The sequence below is a fragment of the Pholis gunnellus genome (assembly GCF_910591455.1).
Source record: "Pholis gunnellus genome assembly, chromosome: 17".
Taxonomy (NCBI): domain Eukaryota; kingdom Metazoa; phylum Chordata; class Actinopteri; order Perciformes; family Pholidae; genus Pholis; species Pholis gunnellus.
Window position 1 is genome coordinate 18896431 of NC_136544.1, and position 19719 is coordinate 18916149.

The 19719-nt window shown below is 43.5% G+C and overlaps 1 protein-coding gene across 2 annotated transcripts in view; it reads right to left on the bottom strand.

Annotated features, from left to right (window-relative positions):
* The window catches only part of grin2aa (glutamate receptor, ionotropic, N-methyl D-aspartate 2A, a), a gene marked incomplete at both ends in the record, with an annotated part of 128222 nt that overhangs the window by 36732 nt on the left and 71771 nt on the right, over window positions 1-19719 (bottom strand). For both annotated transcript variants that reach the window (XM_079178321.1, XM_079178320.1), the window contains 2 exons: window positions 5978-6406; window positions 10109-10275. In XM_079178321.1, the coding sequence (XP_079034447.1) occupies window positions 5978-6406; window positions 10109-10275 (596 nt within the window). The remainder of the gene's footprint in view (window positions 1-5977; window positions 6407-10108; window positions 10276-19719) is intronic.

The window sequence follows — 19719 nt, forward strand, 5'->3', positions numbered from 1 at the left end:
CTTCTCCTTGTCTTTTGGAGTAAAACGATTTGGAAAGTCTCATTTGCCACTATAGCAGGCAAATAAGAGCTCACACATGAAGATTTATAATGTTAATAATAATAAACCATGAGTATGTTTGCGTGCACAAAAATGTTCCGTCTTCTGCCCCTATTAGAAAAAAAGACAATATTCCCCCTGAGCCGGTGACGAGGCTTTGCGGGTGCGAGTTTGTCATAATGTCTAAAAGCAGGTGTTCCTGTCTTTTAGGCATGAATCTCTGCAAAGTTCATGCCTAATTGGTTGGTTGTATAACCACCAAACATCCATGTGTACAACGCACAGAGCTGGCCGTGTGAAGGCAAGAGGCTTGGTCTGGTCGTGTTGTTGCAAACTGTCCAAAAGAATGCAAATGAGAGGCATGTCCAAAAAATACTTCTAAAACCCAAATAATATGGATACATCCCACATGTCTTAATCGGAATACGCCCCATTCCAAATGTCTCTGAACGGAAAATGCTGTTTACAGGAGTATAATAGTGGAGTAGTGTGCTTGTAAACGTAGTCAATGAATCAATCTTTTCTGGTTCCTTAAGCGGCTTTACTGCAGGGAGAAAGAGTCTCCACAAAGATGTTAAGATGAACCGTATAATACTGTGTGTGTGTGTGTTTGTGTGTGTTAAAGATAGAGACATTTATCCTTTGTAAAGACACGGACCAGACAAAGCAATGATGTATACGGTCAGCACTCATGCACACACACTGAGAAAAAAACTGCTACCAGTGCTGATTTAGGCCTTTTAAGATGAGCCAATGATGTCACTTGAAAACCCACTCATGCCTCAGGTGGCATGTGTTAAGTGTGGCCTGAAAGATGACTGTACACGGCGAAATAGATGCTGTCTTAGCAGAGTCTCTGCCCCTCCTGTTGTCCCCGGTGTACATTACGTTATTTTTCAGTGTGAGTCCGGGCAGCACAAGATTAATGCCAACAATTACATTTTTCTCTTTTCTAAGCTTGCAGTCGCCCCGCAAAATGCAACACATGTCCACACAGCAACTTCAGCAGGATTCCTTTTGTTGCACAAAATAGAGGTTTGTGTGTGTGTGTGTGTGTGTGTGTGTGTATCGGCTTGGGGATTCTTCATACTGTAGCTGAGTTTGAATATCACGGGGCTTCCTTCCTCCAACATGCAAATCAAAGTTTTAGTTGAGGAATCCCTGCACAACACTGGAGCACCTTCCTTGGATACCTTACCTCTGATGAAACATTAATAAACTTCTTGTGCGATGGGATTTGCAGCTGCGACTGACTACACCCCCTCGACATCTTCTACTCTGCGATCTCCCTTTCTCTCTGCGCTCGCTGTGCAGTCAAACCAAAAGCAACTTGGTGGTTCATTTATCTCTGAGATGTAACACACTAGCTGTCAATCATTATGCTACACCCCGGGTAATGAACACGATGCAGACAACTGTTCTGTCCCAAAAAGCCAGTAAGGCAGCCGGCTTAGATAAAGGCTACGTGCAGGGCAGTCACAGCTAGCTTTAGCGCAGTGACAGCTAGCTTTAGCTGAAGCTAACTTACAGAATGTTTCCATAAATATGTTCATCCACATGAGGCAGTAGCTAAAAGCTAATTAGCCTAGCTTAGGAGCCATTTCAAATCTTATTAAAGGACTATATTTTGTCAAACTTCGACTCCCTTTTTACTATTTCTGCCTTTGAAAGAAGAGTTACTATATCTAACTATAACGCGTAAGCGACAGTCGGGATGGTTTCAAGGCCCCGTAGCGACTCTCGTGTCTCCGAAAACGATTGGACCAAAATAAACAGATGAACTGACCCCATGTTGGGAAGGATTATCTTCCGCATGAAAACATACCAAAATGTAATATAGTGACATATTAACAGCTTTTATTAACAGCGCTCAAAACTTTACTCCGTAAGTAAAACTATTAATACTGAATCTGCAACGTATAACTGTTCTGTTCGAAGTAGAAGTACACATGTAAGTATACAGTTGAGTTTCTGGCCCCTTCTGATCAGGTATAGTCAGCTCTGGCACTGCACTAAATGATGTTACAAACAGCCAGGCAGTCATGGCGGTAATCAGCATTAGTTGAGTGAGCTCAACCCGTTGGACAGCGCTGCTCCTGCAGTGTGGTACAGAATGCACACCCACCACCGCCTCAGTGACACTTCAGGCTAAGCATCGGGATCTTGAACTGCAATTAGCTCATTGTTTTAGATTCAAAACTGAAAGCATCTGCTTTTTCTTCGCAATCACCGTTTCATGTCAACAATATTAAAATGAGAGCTCTTGCGTACACACACACACACACAGACACACACACACACACACACAGACACAGACACACATCTCCAGCTCATGTGGGCCTACAAAGATGTATTAGATTAAAAAGGGATCAGTCCCTCACAGACTGGTAACCTCAGGGCAACACTTAATCTGACAAGACGGATTTGGGGGTAAAATAACTTAAAATGATTTTCATGATTTGTAGATATTCTTACTCACAGTGTTACAGCATGTATTAGCAACTATGTCTATCCAACTCTGTCTTTATCTTCCTCTCGCTATCCGTCTTTATTTGGAATGATATCACTGTGTCTCCAAATATCAGCTTTTGAGCAGCTAACCTGTTTCTTATTTGATTCCAAATCATTTTTTGCATGTTTGCTAACCGGGTTATTGGGTTCCAACACACACAGGTGACGATTACAACAGTAAATGGAGAATACTTTACACGCAGCCGTCCATTTCACGTGAACACCCTTCAATAGCTGAAGAATATTCCCCATCCACTCAAACACACTACTCTCTGTGAGATCACATTTTGTCACGAGTTGCAGGAGAATTGCTGACAAAAATGTGGAATAATACAAATATTAAAAACAAAAAAAACACATATATCAAGTTAGCCAGTGATCATGCAGTCATGTAATATTCATGAGCCGTGGTGTGACTGGCATCGAGTTGAATCATTGTTTCCATTCTGTAAAAAAAACATTATTCATAGTTTATGTCTCTGACTCAGTGAAAATGACGAATGCACAAAGCTGTTTTGTACAATACACACACACACACACACAACTTGTGCATGAGGAATTTGAGTGTTTAGTTTTAACATGCTCCTCTGCAATGCTCTGTTGCAGTGTGTGCGTTAGCACAAACATCTGCACGGCTCTCAGGACGGCTGCCCCAGGACTCAGGATGTGTGTGTGATGTGTATGTGCGTGCATGTGTGTTTCCTGAGCTCTGACCCTCATTTATCACAGCTAGAGACTGAAATTACCTGTCAGAACTCTACTACCACCACGCCTTTTACACACACACACACACACACACACACACACACACACACACACACACTGATAAATAAGTGCTAAAGTCTTTTAAGGCACACTGTTCACCACAGCAAGGTGAACGGTGCGCTGTAAATCTGCCATGACAGAACATTCTCTTAGGGGTGGGAATATTTCTCTTGTTTCTGACATGCACACACACGAGCATGCACAAACACGCACGCACACACACACACACACACACACACGGCATATTTTAAATGAAGCACAGGTTGTCACTCTGTTTGATTGCTGCGCTGGCCAGTGCTCTTAGTTGGTCATTTGTCTCCTGTTTTTATTATTATTTTATTTTTCCCTTTACTCTGCAAAACATATTCATCTTGGATGTGTCACAGTGGATTTATCATAACAGCTGTCGGAGGTGAAGCGAGTGAGGTGAAACTCCCCCAGAACTACAGACTTTCCTGTGATTTCCAGCACCATCTATTCATTTTGTTCCTTTTCAAAACGGGTTTTGTTTTATCGTGACATGTTGTGGCTCATTAATAAGGACAGAGGCAGTATCCATTGTAAATTAAATTGTCACAAATCACAGTTTAGTCCGAGTTGTTTTGTACTAAATGCTCATAAGATACTGCTGTGATTCACATCTTGCTTACGACGAGGCCTGAAGAACTAATGACAAGGATATAATACTGTGACCCACCGCAAATACTCACACTTGTGCTGTACGTTTCTACATACAGCCCATCTGCCCGCCTCTGTGTGTGTGTGTGTGTGTGTGTGTGTGTGTGTGTGTGTGTGTGCGCTGGCTATGTCCTCCTATATCCCCTGACAGCCGTTGACGGTCTAACAACCCACACTGGCCCGTCGCCCCGACCTAGCCTTGACCAATCATGTTCCTCGTGTCCTGGCCCTGAAGCCCTATTGGCTGAGCGCTCTCACCCACAACAGAGCCATCTGTGGCCACTCATCACCTGGGTAACAACCTGAGGCAGCAGAGCATGCTGGGAACAAAGTCAGCTGGCTCCGGATGTTCGGTAATTCTCTTCAGTGTACGTGTTTCCTGACAAAAGGGGAGCTGCATTAGTGCAGAGTCGGTATTTCATTTGATATTAACTTGACGGCCCCTTTGCACAAAATGACCATAATGTATGAGCGGTGGCTCATCAACGCCATGACTCCTCTGTGACCTCAATGACGACTGGAATTTATAGCTTTTTAAAATGTGCTCTAATCTCCCAGCCCCCCTTTAACTACCCATGCTGCACAATCCACTTGGTTTGGTTTCTGCAGACCCCAAAATGACAATTGATCCAAAATGCTGATCTGAATTTGGCCGGATACAAAATGGACAAATAAGCAACCTGTGATGTAACATTAGCCGTGAAAGACAAAAAGAGTTCCTGGTTGAGTTATTGGCCAATGACATGAAAATGATTCAGGCCTCTCTGAGCTCCGAGTCCCTTTTCTGAGAAACTGTCGTTGAACTTTGAAGTGAATATCGTGCACACTTTTGAGATGAAAAACTAATGACTAGGCATCAGAAACAGCGTTTCATAAAACATATCTTTCAACACTGATTCATACAGGACATTTTAGAGGATGTTGTGGTTTAATATAATTAATATCAGCTATTTTAGCCATATTTCAAGCCTTCATGTTAGACAAAAGCAAACTGATTGACGTGATCAATTCCAATTCTATTGATTCTTAGCCAGTCTTATGCTTCTGAGTGTAGCTAAATGTGTTCTTCTTCTCAATCATTTTCTCATTAAAAGCATCTCGTTGTTGCACAAACTGCACAGGCAGCTTTTCCAATTGTTGTTTTTTTTGGAAATACATTTTGGAATTCAATATCGCCATTTAGACTTAAGATTATTCATTTCACACTTCATTTTCTTTTTAAATAGAATATATAAAAAAAAAAACAATAACATTGGGAACATGTGAACACAAGTCTGCGTGCGTCTCTCCGTCCTCCTGCCAGATGGAAAGCCAGACAGAGCTGGCAAAGACCTGCAGCATCTCCCACCGGCTGCCGGGGAGCGAGCGCACGATGAGAAAGGAGAGCAGGAGAGAGTGAATGAGAAAGTGGAGGACTAGATGAGAAGAGGAACAGAAGGGCTCATCAAGGAGCGCTTCAATTTTGGAGAGCACTCATTTGTAGCGGCTCCCCGCTGTTACCCTGGTCTCAATTTCTTCCCTTCCGTCTTTCTTCGCTGCCTAAATCACAAACACCCTCCTCAACTCCCATTCACCTCTTTCATTCCCCTTTCTCGCTCTCTCTCTCTCTCTCTCTCTCTCTCTCTCTCTCTGACTCCTACACTTCCCCTTAGCTCTAACTCTCAATCCCATGTGTTGTTTTTATCCAGTAATTGCATCTTTCTTCAATCTGTATCCTTAAAGCAGACTTGGTGGAAGTCTCTAATCACTAGGGGTAAGAATAGACTGTGGCAGGAAGCCATGCATTCAAACAAACATCCACGCACACAAACATTTCATGTGCAGTAGCACAGACACTCTCTTTATGTCATAAAAATACACAAAACCTTATAAAAACTTTTATAATTGTGCTGTTTCTATTATTCTCCCCCCTCTAAAGAAGACACATAGCTCACTGTATTTCTGATAATCATAGATATGAATACCAAAACTCTACTCAACTTACTTATGTAGCGCACTGGGGGGCAGCTTGGACGTCTTCTCCATCTGGCCGTAGCAGGACGTCTTGGCTTCGGGGATGTCGCCGTACTCGTCCAGCATGGCCGCCGCCGCCGACGTTATGATCCCCAGACCGTCCCGGACTCGCGCCTCCAACGGGTAGTCCCAGTCGTCGTACGACACCGAGATCATCCCCGGCGGAAACGCCTCGGGCGTCAAATCTGGGTTCCCGGTGGTGAGCGACGGCACAATCCAGATGTATCCGAACCCGGTGAGGCCCAGGGAGCGAGCCTCCTCCAGGACGTAGACCGCCTCGTCCTTGGAGCAGTAGAGCAGCACCACCGGGGACTGGACCTTCTTGAGCATGATCTGAGACCGGCTGTCCTCCTCCACCGCATCCAGAATGATGACATTCTGCAGGTCCCAGCCCACAAAACTAAAGCACAAGGATAACGAGGACAGGAGTGAAATGTTAATAATGAACTAATAGCCTATTAACTTTGCTCAGGTGCTGGAAAGGGCAGTTATAATTATCCATTATAATTAATATCATTGTTAAGTGCGATGTGAATGCTAATAGGTGTAAAGTGCTTATTGTCAGGGGGAACACATTAAGGCTAAATGGAGAATGCAAATGCTAACGCTGGCCCCGCATAACGATGCTCAGCAGGTTGCAGCCCGCACGACTAAAGGACGAGGAGAACAAACGCTGTCTGCTAATGCGAGAGGGCCTGTGGTCAGCGTGCACTTATCAGAAACTATTGCTGCTATTAACATGAAAACGTAGCGTCTGTCACAACAGAAATAGGTTTCATTACTCCTGCACAACCATGTTGCTGATATGTTTTACACAGTGTTGAACCTGAAATACTCAAAACAACTGTGAAGGAAAAACGGATCTGTACGACTCCGAAGCACTTCCTATGCAGCTCTGCAGCCAGAGATAGAAGCAACAGGCGCTTATTAAAATGATAATGCATTTATAGAGTTTCTTTTTTCATCCAGTGGGGACCGGCTGCTCTTTTTCTTTAACGTCCAGAGTGATAATATTCAGCGGGTCCCAATGCGGCTAAAGAGCAGCAGAAACAGAAGAAGTGGCGGTTATGATAGTGATTAAAGAAAATATCTAATAACATGCTGTGGTATCAGGAGGACGGGCCCTTGATGGCAGAGCTGGCAGAGTGAGGGACTAATACAGCTGCACACACACACACACACACAGACACATAAACACACACAAACAGGAGACCGAGTGTGACACACGATAGGGAAAAGGGGGGGAGCAGTAAACCAGCGTGCACGAATCCAACAACAGACAAGCAGTGTAACATGAGAGTGATTTGGGACTTGCTGTCCACTGCTTGCTGTCCAGAGTGATAATGGTCTACAGGTCCCCGATGACAAAACGAGTAAAGAGAGACAATGATACACAGAGACACATTCATGGGTAGTAACAAGTACGGGAGAATGTAATACAAATAACATTTCCTGTTTTCTACACAAAATCTAAAAACACAGTTATAAATCATTGTACCAAACCAACCAAGAGAAACTATTATCCTTTTATTAAATAAATCCTTACATAGCTGTGGAGGCCGATGATAATTATTTAGATTTTCACCCCTCAGATCACATTGAAACATGCGAGTGTGTACGCTGTGTGTTCGAGACGATCCAGATCATGCAGGCCCGAAGCATTCCGGTCTGAAAACCCAGATCTGTCACCTTTAATCTGCAAATGACACTGGTTGGGCACAAGCATCTACCTGCCCACATTCATCTCCGTCAGAACGTATGTGGCCATCCACAAAATATATCACCTCACTCTCATGTCATATATCTGGGCCGGTATTTCATCGAGGCTACTTGCAGTACTAAAATGTTTCCACGCAGGTCAGTCTTGACTCACTCAGCTGACTGGTCCAATTCTCTGTAGTGAATGATGGAAGTGCATCGGTATTAAAACTGTCTGCCCATGACTAAGTCACTTTGAACCAGCTGAATGCTGACACGGGAAATCGACGACGGGTAATTGCAAGTAATTTGGCTTTTTCTTGTTTCATAAACGATGGCTTTTATTCCAACATTGAGGTCAAATCACTTCCGGAGGTGGTACGAGTATTGACACTGGCATGTTAAATTACTTTTCTTTATTACAGATCTGTAACACTGCGGAGCTATCTTGCACAAAAGTGTAAAAGCATGCGCAGGGAGTGGATGTATCGATTGACAACAGGAGCATAAACAAGGGTCTCGGGCTTGCTGGAAGCGAAAAAAGTGCACAGGATCTGATCCCTATTTGGGCAGATTAGATAAATTGTGACACGTTTTTAGTAGCTCACGCTTCCCAGTTTCCTGAGAGCAACACCTGTTTGAGGGAGAAATTCATAATCCCATTCAATCAGCCACTTAACCATCTGTTGCCACTCTACGTGTGATTAAAACAATTGCCGCCAGTGTTACCAAATACAGACACGGGCTGAGAGTGTTTGAATCGCTGTTTGGTTTGACATAAAGAGTAACTGCTAATGAAAAAGACCCTCCTCAGCTGGGTTTTAATATATCACGGGTTCAGGCACCAGTTCTTGCCAACATCTCAACACTGCTGAACATGGATCATTAACTTGACATTTTTTTATGCCACAAATTATGGCTTGCTGTTCTCTTCAGCGGTGTTTTTTTCTCTCGCTCTCTGCGGAGAGCTACAGCATCCGTCAAAATGACCTAAAAGGTGCGGCAAACAGCCAAGCCGCCTGTGTAGTAAACCTACCTGTCATCTCCATTCATTTGAAGAATGCTGATGAAATCCTTTTACAGTTGGCTGTCTTTGAAGTACAGCTGTTCTCAACCACTGGGCCGGGCTGCACTAGTTGGTTAGATTAAATGAATATATTACAAAGCTGGTTATTTATCGAAATGCGCTCATGAATTAGCAGAACGAATAGCTAGCAGACGTTCCCAAAGTGACCTTTTTTTGTCATGTGCTGTTTATTTTTTATATCTCTGGGAAGGTGATCCGAAGTGGGGCTTGAGTTACACAAGGTTGGCTGCTGTAGTGCACCGTATGAATGCAGGGGGATGAAAAATGCAAGGCCGAAACATCGTGAGCAGTAACTCCTCTAGAACGTAAACTTCTCCATTCTCTGGGGAAATTTGCAGTGACACACAAAATGGAAAAATGGGCTTGTAGAAAAATGCCCGTGCTACAGTAGGACACAGTATCCACTCTGCAAACATGACCGCAGCGCTTGTTATCTTTAGCTTTTTCTTAGTGCAAGCTGTTGGCCTTAAGAGGGGATTTTGGGAACGATGACCAAAACAGGATGAGGTGTAGAGAGAACGGCCCGTTGTTCATGTACTTCATAGATCCTCCGTTAAACAAAGAATCCGTCTGAAGTTGTTTATCCAGACTTTCAGTTAATGTGGTTTTCTTGCAAGGTTAGCTTATACTTTTAAGATATAATAATCAAGAGTATGACTGCCTCTTCCTCATATGGTATAGATGTTTTGCTCTTCTAGCTATAGCAGCATGACTCGGTCGGTCGGTCGGTCCACCAACTTGATCCGGACTGAAATATCTCAACACTTAGATGGGTTACAATGACATTTAGTACAACGATCCATGCTGCCCAGAGGATGAATCCTAATAGCTCTGGTGATTCCCTGACCAGTTAAATAACTCAACATCTACTTGATGGATTGGCACAAAACTCTGTACAGACATTCAGGGTCCCCTGATGATGTCTCCTACTGACTCTGTTGATCCCTTGGTGTTTCCTTTAATGACACCATTAAGTGGATGTTTGTGATCTTGAGAGAAGTGTCTCAACTATTATTACTCAACTATGTGTTACCAGCTAATTGGCAAGTGAATTATTATACTTGCTTAGCATCGACATAATATCAGTATCATTGTAAGCATGCTAGCATGCTGACATTAGCATTTCACTCAAAGCAGTTTGTGTCCTTTATCCAGAGTTTCTCCAAATAAAAAGGGACTTTTGCCACGTGGCTGCAACAGCTGGCAAGACTTGTGCTGCGGCATCAACTCGTTGGCTGTCATTATAATTTAATTAATCAGATATATCATTTAAGATGATAAGAGAACCGTGCAAAGCAGGCGTCTAGTTGATCCTACCTGTTGTCCACGGTAGTTTTCAGGATGTTGATGAACTCCTGGTAGCCGGGGAACTTTGACGTGACGATGGAGAAGATGTGCCAGTCGTACTCCTCCATGATGTTCAGCATCAGTAGAGCCTCCTGCTGGATGGAGGCGCCGAACTGGAAGAACGTCGACTTCACATCCTGAGAAAAGAAGACCGGGGAGAAAGATGGAGGGGAAAAAAGGATGGGGGGGGAGCAGAACAAAAGGAGGGGAACAAGAGATTTAGTTGAAGATATATTTGGATTTTTGTCTAACTTGCTTTATTGCTAATTCAAACTGCAATTCAGAAATACCACACACACACACACACACACACACACACACACACACACAGATCGAGAGTAATACGCTTCTCGTGGAGGAAATATATGGATGAGGGACTCAGAACAATTCAATTAAGCCCAAATTGGATTGGTGCGGTACAGACGGGCTGCAGAACTCTGTGGGCCTGGTTCTGGGGAACGAGGGTTACATTCACTCTGAGGCGCTCGTATCCACTCCATTAAACGTGACTCACAATCATTTGCCACTTAATTCTGCCAAACTGAGACATGGGCTTGGACAGAGCAGACAAGCACTATTACAGGTGGACAAATTAACTCTATTCATTTATATCGGAGGTTTCGTATTAAATGAGTCATTATGGCGCGGGCTATTACACAAGGGGAAATGAGTCACAGTAAATAGTGATGAATGGTGAAGGAGGAAAAAAAAAAAAGAAAGAAGAGTGTAGCATCACAAAATGTGTGGACTGGCGAAGCGTCAGCTCGTCTTTGGTTGTTTGTTGCATGATTTGTTGTGTGTGAGGATTCCTTGTTACCTTGACATGTCAGAGAGTTCACACATGGCTTATCTTGGCACCACTTGTCTTTGGCACTCTAGTTATGATGGACTTGCAGGTTAGTGTGTGTGTGTGTGTGCATGTCTTGTGTGTGTGTGTGTGTGTCAGACCGCTACCTGACAGCCAGAAAGAAAGGAGAACGATGGCTAAGAGGCACAGAACAAAAGGTTGGAGCGAGAGACATGAGACAAATGAAGAAGAAAAGAGATTACGCCCGGTCTCACTTTGTAAGATCACACCTGCTCTCAAAACGAACAAATGCACCTCGTGCACTTACACACACACACACCGGAGCGCACTACATGTACACACCGCCTGCAGCCTGCATCTACACGACTTCATCCACAGTGTGACTAAACTTGAAAAAAGAGCGTTGGTGTGTGACGAAGCAGCAACTGTAATGCTGGGAGCTATAGTGCTGTGTAGTGTAACGCCATCTAACATCAGCCTCAATCAGATCACAGCTGATGCAAAATACAACGAACCAAAACTTCATTGTTTATATTGAATTATAATATTGAATTATCTAATATTATGCAGCTCTTTTCCTATAGACAGTCACACGCATAAGACACAGAGTAGGTATAACACAACTGAGGGAAGACGACATTGGGTTGTAGAAAGCAGGGTCTGTGTATAGTGGATTGCACTTGTAACCGTATCAGTGTAATGTAATGTCATTCCATCGCTATATGCATGACCGAGCTTTTCATTTTCCATTGTGTTGATACCCTCGGAATAATGTGGGTGTAATTTGTGCGACTGTGCGTCTCCTTCCCCCCTATATCGAGACTCTTGAGTGCTCTTTCATGGTATTGTATCTGTGTGTGAGGCCGGCTCACTCCGTACTCCGACTCAAGTGCTCTTCAGAGGCTCTCTGTGCAGCCCTGTGTGCGAGTGTATGTGTGTGTGTGTTTGTGTGTGTGTGTGTGTGTGTGTGTGTGTGTGTGTGTGTGTGTGTGTGTGAGTGTTTGTGTTCTAATGGGGTAGAAACTGAAGCAATGCTCGAGCATGGTGGGACAGGAGGGAGGTCATGCTATAAGACGTGTCACTTCCTGTCTTCATCACAGCAGCGGCCGATACTCCCACACTGTGCTGCAATATACGGAGGACTGTGGGCAGCGCAGGGCCACTCATGGAATACATATAAGAGCAAAATGGTGGCAGATATATATGTGAATTTTTGTTTATTTATTTTCATCTTCAGATAAAGTAGCAACATCTACACCTGCCACCTGTTGACTCCCATGTGTCGTCAAGGTTTCTTTTGATTTCATAAAAAAAAGATTTTTCTTCTGTCTCACCGCTGGGCTCATGATAAAGATGCAGCTTGTTTATTTGACTTTACATTTTTACAAAATCCAATTTATAGGGGTGAGAGTTATTAGTTCAGGGAATTCTGTCAAACCCATGAAAACGCATTTCATTTCTCAGTTTACCTGAAAAATCACCAAATATCAAGATGCCCAGTGTATCGCTACTAAAGGCAACGTTTATGCAAAATGAATTCAGCAAAAGCCAACCCTGGTTGTGAATAATCTCTAAATAATGCTGTTTCAATAATATGTTGGCAGTGTTTTATATGCCTGCGTGTGTGGGTGTGTGTTAATTTGTGTGTGCCTGTCTGAAAGGATTCAAGCTCCAGGAACCCCGGGAGAGGAAGCCAAATTCTACCACAAAACGGAAATCTTCCTATTACCAAAAAAAACAAAAAAAAAGCTCTTTTCTGCTTTCAAATGAGGCTGGGCACGTGCCTGCGCTCATTTGTGCGGGCCAAATCACGTCTCTTTATTTTCACAGGATCTCGTCACATCAAACCCGACAGAACCCGACAGGACGGCAGAGACTCGGTTCAGGTTGGGCTGAATAATCGTATTTTACATGAACGGGCAGTTTAGGTTGGTCTAGCCTATAATTCTGAGAGCAGAGGCACCTACTATTGAACACTTGAGTGAAGCAGACTCGTAAGGACACTCACCTCCCTGTCTTTTATTCTCACTCTCCAGCTGAGAGGGAGAAGACACCACAACTTCAACCCTGTCTCTGACATCTGAAATCTCTCGTTTAAACGTCTCTCTCCGGGAGAAACCAAAACAGAAGCGCAGAGAATGGAACCACTAGATTACACAGATCTGTGTATTAATGCGTGTGCTTCTTTGTTACGTTTCAAATTCACATAATATATGTTTTGTTGTCGCTCATAGCATTTGTGTTTTCCCTCAAGGTTTTGTCGAATGCAGTTGAGTGTGAGAGAGGTAGAGGGAGACAATATGACACGAAGCACGAACAGATAACAGAAAATAACAGATGGAACTCACAAAACAAAAAATGCAGAGTGAAAAAAGAAGGCCATGATAGAGAATTAGCAACAAGAACACTGCAATAAAGGAAATTAGCCTGAGAGTGGCAGGCAGAAAAAAGCTCCATGGAGACATCGAATTAGAGGCAAAGAGGTAGGAAATGTTGACGCAGGGCAGAAAGAGAGAGAGAGGTGAGCTGGGTAGAGGAGAGACTGACGGACTGACTAAGCAGCGTATGATTGTTTCTAATTGGGACGGCTCGCAATCCGTGACATCAGAAAACAGCCAATCGCATCCTCTCATTTCACCCTTGTCAAGTGTGACATGTCTCTTCTTCCCACTCACACCTTCAGCTAGCGGCGCCTTGCGCACACAAACACGGCACGCACGCAAAAACACACCTGAACACGCGCGTCTAGTCTATCACGTTCACAGTCTCGCACTCCCAAATGTCCCACACTGTTGCAGACACACAAAGAGGCACGCACACGACCACACACACACACACACACACACACACACACACACACACACACACACAAGCACCTGCCCCGCGGGGCAGGACAGTGTGTCTAAGTTGAGACAGAGGGGAGTTATAAATAGTAGTCCTCATATCCTCTGCCGCTGATAGCATCATGCACTGTCTGGTCTGATGACACGCACACATGTGCAAAAAGAATAAATGAAGAGACACACAGACAGATGAGTGTGTAGTGCATTGTGAGTTTAGGTTGTGAGGTACACGCTCACCGAGATAAAGGCCTGATAAAGCTGCATACATGTGCCGTATAACGGGTGTCATATATGTCAAAGTATCGCTTGTGTCTGCTTCCCGGTAGCGTTCTGTCTCTGCAGTGCTCTGCAGCGTCCACTGGAGGAGAAACACACCGATTTGACAAAAATTCCTCGGTGGCCAGTTACTAAATATAAACAGACAGGCATAAAAATAGCTGCAGCAAAAACAAAAGATGTCTGCGGAAACAAACTGAAATGCCAAGAAGATAGCAGTCGCCACATAAACCACACAGACAGACGGAGGCACTGGAGCCAAAAAGCACACGCGCACACACAAAAACCATCATTCTATCAGAAACTAAATGAAAAAACAAGTGATTAGTGTACACAGTAAATGCACTGCCTTCACCAGACTGAGGTTTGTCGATATTATGTTCTGAAAGGAAAAAAAAAATATATAGCAACAGCTGCAGCACTCCATCCAGAGAAAGTAGAACTCGACAATAATTGGATTTTGTTTACTGAGACCACATTTTATGGTTGTAAAACAAAAAATAAATCATATAAACTTCAAAAAGCAATTTTCAGCCACTTGAGGTTGCCAAAGTGTGAAGTTGCCCGGTGTATTGTTACGTCCTTAGCGCCAAAAAATGATGACAGTCGGTGACCTAATATGAAAATGCTAAACATGTAGTAAGCACTGCACATTAGATTCTGTGTACGACATCATAATAAATCAGGCTCTGCAGCTCGGCCAGGCTGCATTGTTTAAAACTATCCGAAATAATGGACTTTAATGTTGCACTTTGGCCAAAAACCAGCTCCACGGTGTCTCTGTCACCGTGGAGCTGCGCGCTCATGCAATATCACAGACACTGGTGCCAAACAGATCCACAGAGTGTAGAACATGTACACCGCTCACAAAATCCAAATGTACAAAACAACTTATAGGCTGGCGCGCCGCGCACGTCTGCCTCCCACTGTGTATTTTAGAGGAAACTAAAATGAAGAATTACAGGAAAGCCAATTAGAAAAGTTGAACCTTTTGGTGGGATGGATGTGTCCCACATTAAAGTAATGAGGATTCAGCCATGCTCGTATGTTTGCCAAATAAGCAAGAAATCACTGACTATCGTCAGCAGGAGGAAATGATGTCATCACCTGTATTAAGAGAGTGAATATGTTCCACTCGTGGCACAGAGACCACATGTTACTGTCCTTTATATCCTCTGTCAAACACAGACACATGAGATGTAGATAACCTGAGAACACGTTGAAGAAAGACTTTAAGGAATTCCTTTTCTTAAATAGGAGCAACTTGACATATTGACACTGCACTAAACGCGCTCATGTGTGGAGCAGCACGGCTCTGTCCGTGGTGCTGAAGCGTGCGCCGACTTCTAACATCAAATGACTGAAGAACAGTGATACTCAAATTTAGAAGGAAATATAATGAATATAACGTAATAAGATAACAAAAAAGAGAAACCATGGATGAGAGGGATGGGAAGTTAAGATTGTAATCTTAAATTAAAGTAAAATGCAATTTGAATTTGAATAACTGTATTTAAGTTGAGCTCTATGTTTGACTCCACTATTCATTGAACTATATGGTCAACAACACTCCCTTTGTTGAAAACAATGTCTCATTAACAAAACAAAAGCAAAGCCTGCACTACAATAAATGACCTGCGATGTTTTAAATACAATGTGTGTAATTCTACTCTGTGTAGATTCATTTGGATGATGCCACCAGCCTGCGGGTTGTTCATCTGCATTAGAATCACACAAACTAAAACAAAAAGCCTCCTCGTGCTTCTCATTCCATCTCTTGATACCAGAGGGAAATATAATTGCGCTAACAACATTGCTTTGATCGTGTCTTTTACTTACACATTATGCGAGTTTACTGCATTCTAATGTGAACGGCTCTGACAGACTCTTACGACGCTGTGGAAGTTTTATTCAGCCTTTACTAGATTATCGTGTTTTTAGCTCAACGCAGTAAGCGGATCTCGCGATGGCACTGTGAGTGTGAGCGTGTGCTCGTGTGTTGTGGAGGGGTGTTAATAAAGTTATTGGTGCGAACAGAGGGGAGCAGAAAAAACCTTAATTTGTTTGTTTTGGATAATAATTACAGAGCCTTCAACTGCAATAGAAGCTACTCCTACACACACACACACACACACACACACACACACACACACACTGCTGTGTTTGACGTCAGAGGAATATTTTCGGTGTGAATGAAGCCCATTTTAGTCGAACACACACACTGGGAGAGAGAGACCTATTGAAAGTTTATCACAAAGGAGCAGTGTCTGTCCGTGTGCATGTGTGTGTGTGGGTGTGTGTTATTGCTGTGGTTCCTCTGTCAGGACTTTTTAACAAGCAGTCGAGACCCCACGGGGAAACACTGACAAAATAACATCATCCCTCTCTCTCTCTCTCTCTCTCTCTGCCTCTATCTTTGTCTCTCTGTGTTTGCCCTCCTCTCCCACTCACTCTCTTCTCTAATAAGTCCAATATCTTCCTCTCTGTGTCTTTCTTTCTTTCCGTTAACTCTCTGTCCAGGGGCTCTGCCTTTTCTCGCCTCCCTCTATCCGTCTTGCCCTCTCCCACCCACTCACCCATCTCTTCTAATAAGGCCAATATCCTGCTTCCCTCCTCTGGGACCTAACCTTACATCTGAGCAGCAGTGGCTGTTATCAGTGCTGCGATTGTACATGTAACTACACCATTTACCCAGAATTACATTAACGGAAAGTAAACGGCTAAATGTGTCAGTCAGGTTTGATTTAGCTGTATGTATGAGATGATTGACAGCAAAGGAAAGCAGAAACAACACATATAGCTGAATTTTGTTGGTGACATGTGGTTCAGCACAGGGGTTATGCAAAGGTGAGGAATACTGCTGCTTTATTTTTCCGTTAAACCGCTCCTTTCTTGGTAATCTGATTACTCTACTCTCTCCCTCCACAGCCCTGCTTGTTAGTTATCGGTGCGTTAATACGCCTGTCTTCACCACACTTCGACATACTGTGCATTTCACACCTGTCACATGCACAAAACCTCTCATCATTACAGCCTCCACAGTCATAATAGAGTCATCATTATCAAAATTGTCATCACTGTCAATATTGCCATTATCAACAGCCATAAACGTCATGATTATTCTCTTCAGTTTCGCTGTCCTACCCATCATGCTTTCCTAATTCCCTCCCTTCCTTCCTTCCTTCCTGCAGCTCCTTCTCCATTTTCTTTCCTACTTATTCTATTCCTCTTGTCTCCTTTTTTAGCTTTCTTTTACTTTCCTCCTTCATTTTTTTCATCCCCTTTAATTGTCTTTTCATACCTCCTCGGCGGCTTTCTCTCCGTCTGACATTTGGCCGGGTTTTTGCATGAACACAAAAGAGAGAGGAGAAAAAAATCCAAACTGAATGAGCAGAGGTGCTAATCGCAATAAAATAGGACTTTGAATTAGGAGTCGCCGCACAGCCCGTCCTCACCGCAGCGGTGCTTTATTGAATACATAATACTCCGACAAGAAACCCCTTTGTTTGGATTCCTTGTTGAAACATGTTTTCTTTTTAAAGTATTGAATATAGTAATCCTGTACGGAAGTACTCGGTGTGCAGCCGCCTTAAAGGGTTTCAAAGAACTGAAGCGTTTAAGATGAGAGTTCAGTGCGAGGCGGCGGGATGCTGAGCGATGAAATCGTGAACCTTATCTGAGAGGCTGTTTATTAGGAGAGATAATGCACAAGGAGGAAGCGTTCGGTTCAATCGCACACAAACATTTGCATTAACTCAGACGTAAAGTGTGTGTTCTCACGCATACATGCACTAAATTCATGGTAAAAGGGACTTATTCGTGTGTGTGTGTGCTTGTGTGTGTGTGCCAGAGGGTTGTGTATCATGAGTTCATTCCAAAGACAGAAACAACATAATATAAACCTCAGCTCAAACAGAATGGAAGAACACCCACTGCCCAGGAAAAACAACAAAATCAAAGGCCTCAAAGGCCAAATTCACACAGGAACAAAACACCGAGACTTACATTCATGGAGTCGTAAAGCAGCCCAGAAAAAAAAAAAAGGCTGAGGTGACGCGAGGGAGCACGGGTACCGTTCTGAAGTCATTTTCATGTTAATGTCAAGTTTTCAGGAACAACATTAGAGCTGAAGCACCTGCGCAGCACAGCAACGAGGGACTGAGTTTGATCTTTCAGCTGGCATACGTGAGGGGAAATAAGGAGCGGGAGCAATGCCAGAGAGAAGAATAAAAAGAAATGAAATGAGGGGAAATATCACTTGCAAATTAGCTTTGCCGGGTCAACACCACGACAAATATTTGGGTGTTGAGCAGATTGCCAGGACCAGATGTTCCAACACTCCCAACTTCAGATGACCATTTTGTTCACTTTCTGATGACACTTAACAGCACAGTTATCAAATCTGTTTCAATGTGAGCTACAGAGTGTTAGCGTGTCCTGCTGTCATATTGTGAACATTTTGTGCTAATTTGAGTAAACCTGGCCGCCTTCGGCACGTCGCTGAATGTCTGTCAGATGTTTGCAGAAACTGAGCAAATTGTGAAAACTGTGACTCACTTGGCTGAGTTTCGCTCATCCAGCCCTCCTCCTCCTCCGCTGGTGAGGGGGGATTAATAACTGTGTGCAGCAGTATCCGCTGTTTAGAAAGCAGGGTTGTCCAGTCAGAAATGGCCGCATGCCCTCTCGTTTCTATCCACAATCTACGATTAAGAACACTCAAAACCACTTCCTGTTTCAGGAATAGCTCAATATATATTGGAAAATATTCAAATTTACTCGATATTGATATCTTCTCCGTCCATTCGATATTGAGCTGTGGCCAGGAGACGATTAGCTTAGCTTAGCTTAGCTCAGCATAAAGACTAGCCTAGCTCCTCTAAAGCTCACTAATTAACATGTAATGTCTCACACATAAGAGTGAAGTTTAAAAACTGACACGTTGTGATGTTACAGAGGCAGGAAGTCCAGTCTTTATGCTAAGCTAAGCTAACCGACTGCAGGCTGTAGCCATATATTTACTATACAAATACAAACACATTATAATTGATGTCTTTATTGACAACGTTGATATTAATTACTTTGAAAATAAAACATTCTCGTTGAAACTTACAGTATATAGTTTTGATCATTGTTTATGGTAAACAGCTCTCTCTGTCATTTTATTCTTTATATGTAGCCAGAAAGGAGGACATGTTACAGTGCAAAGTACATGCCATCTCCCATCATATTACCCCTTGATTCTAACCTGACTTACAACTATGTCGGGCCAAATCAATAACTGCATAATGTGCCGATAGCTTCCTCCACAGAGATGCATCAGTCAGCTGTTATGGTCATCGCTAAATACACTGGCGGCGTCGGCTATTCATCATCACTGACACCACCGACAGACAGACACTGACACCGAGGGACCTACTTTGACGAGGACGAAGCGGGGCGGGGCGGGGCGGGGAGGGATGGACAGAACGCGTGGTGCCAGGAAGATAGATGAGGAAAAAGAGAGGAGCGGTGTCAGGGGGGCAAGTGGGTAAAAGAGAAAAGAAGGGGGGAACACGAAGAAGTGAGAGAGGACTGAAAACAGAGAGAAAGCAGAAGACAAGTACATGGAATGGAATATCAAAGCTCAATCTCATGTGTGCGTGTTAATTACAGAG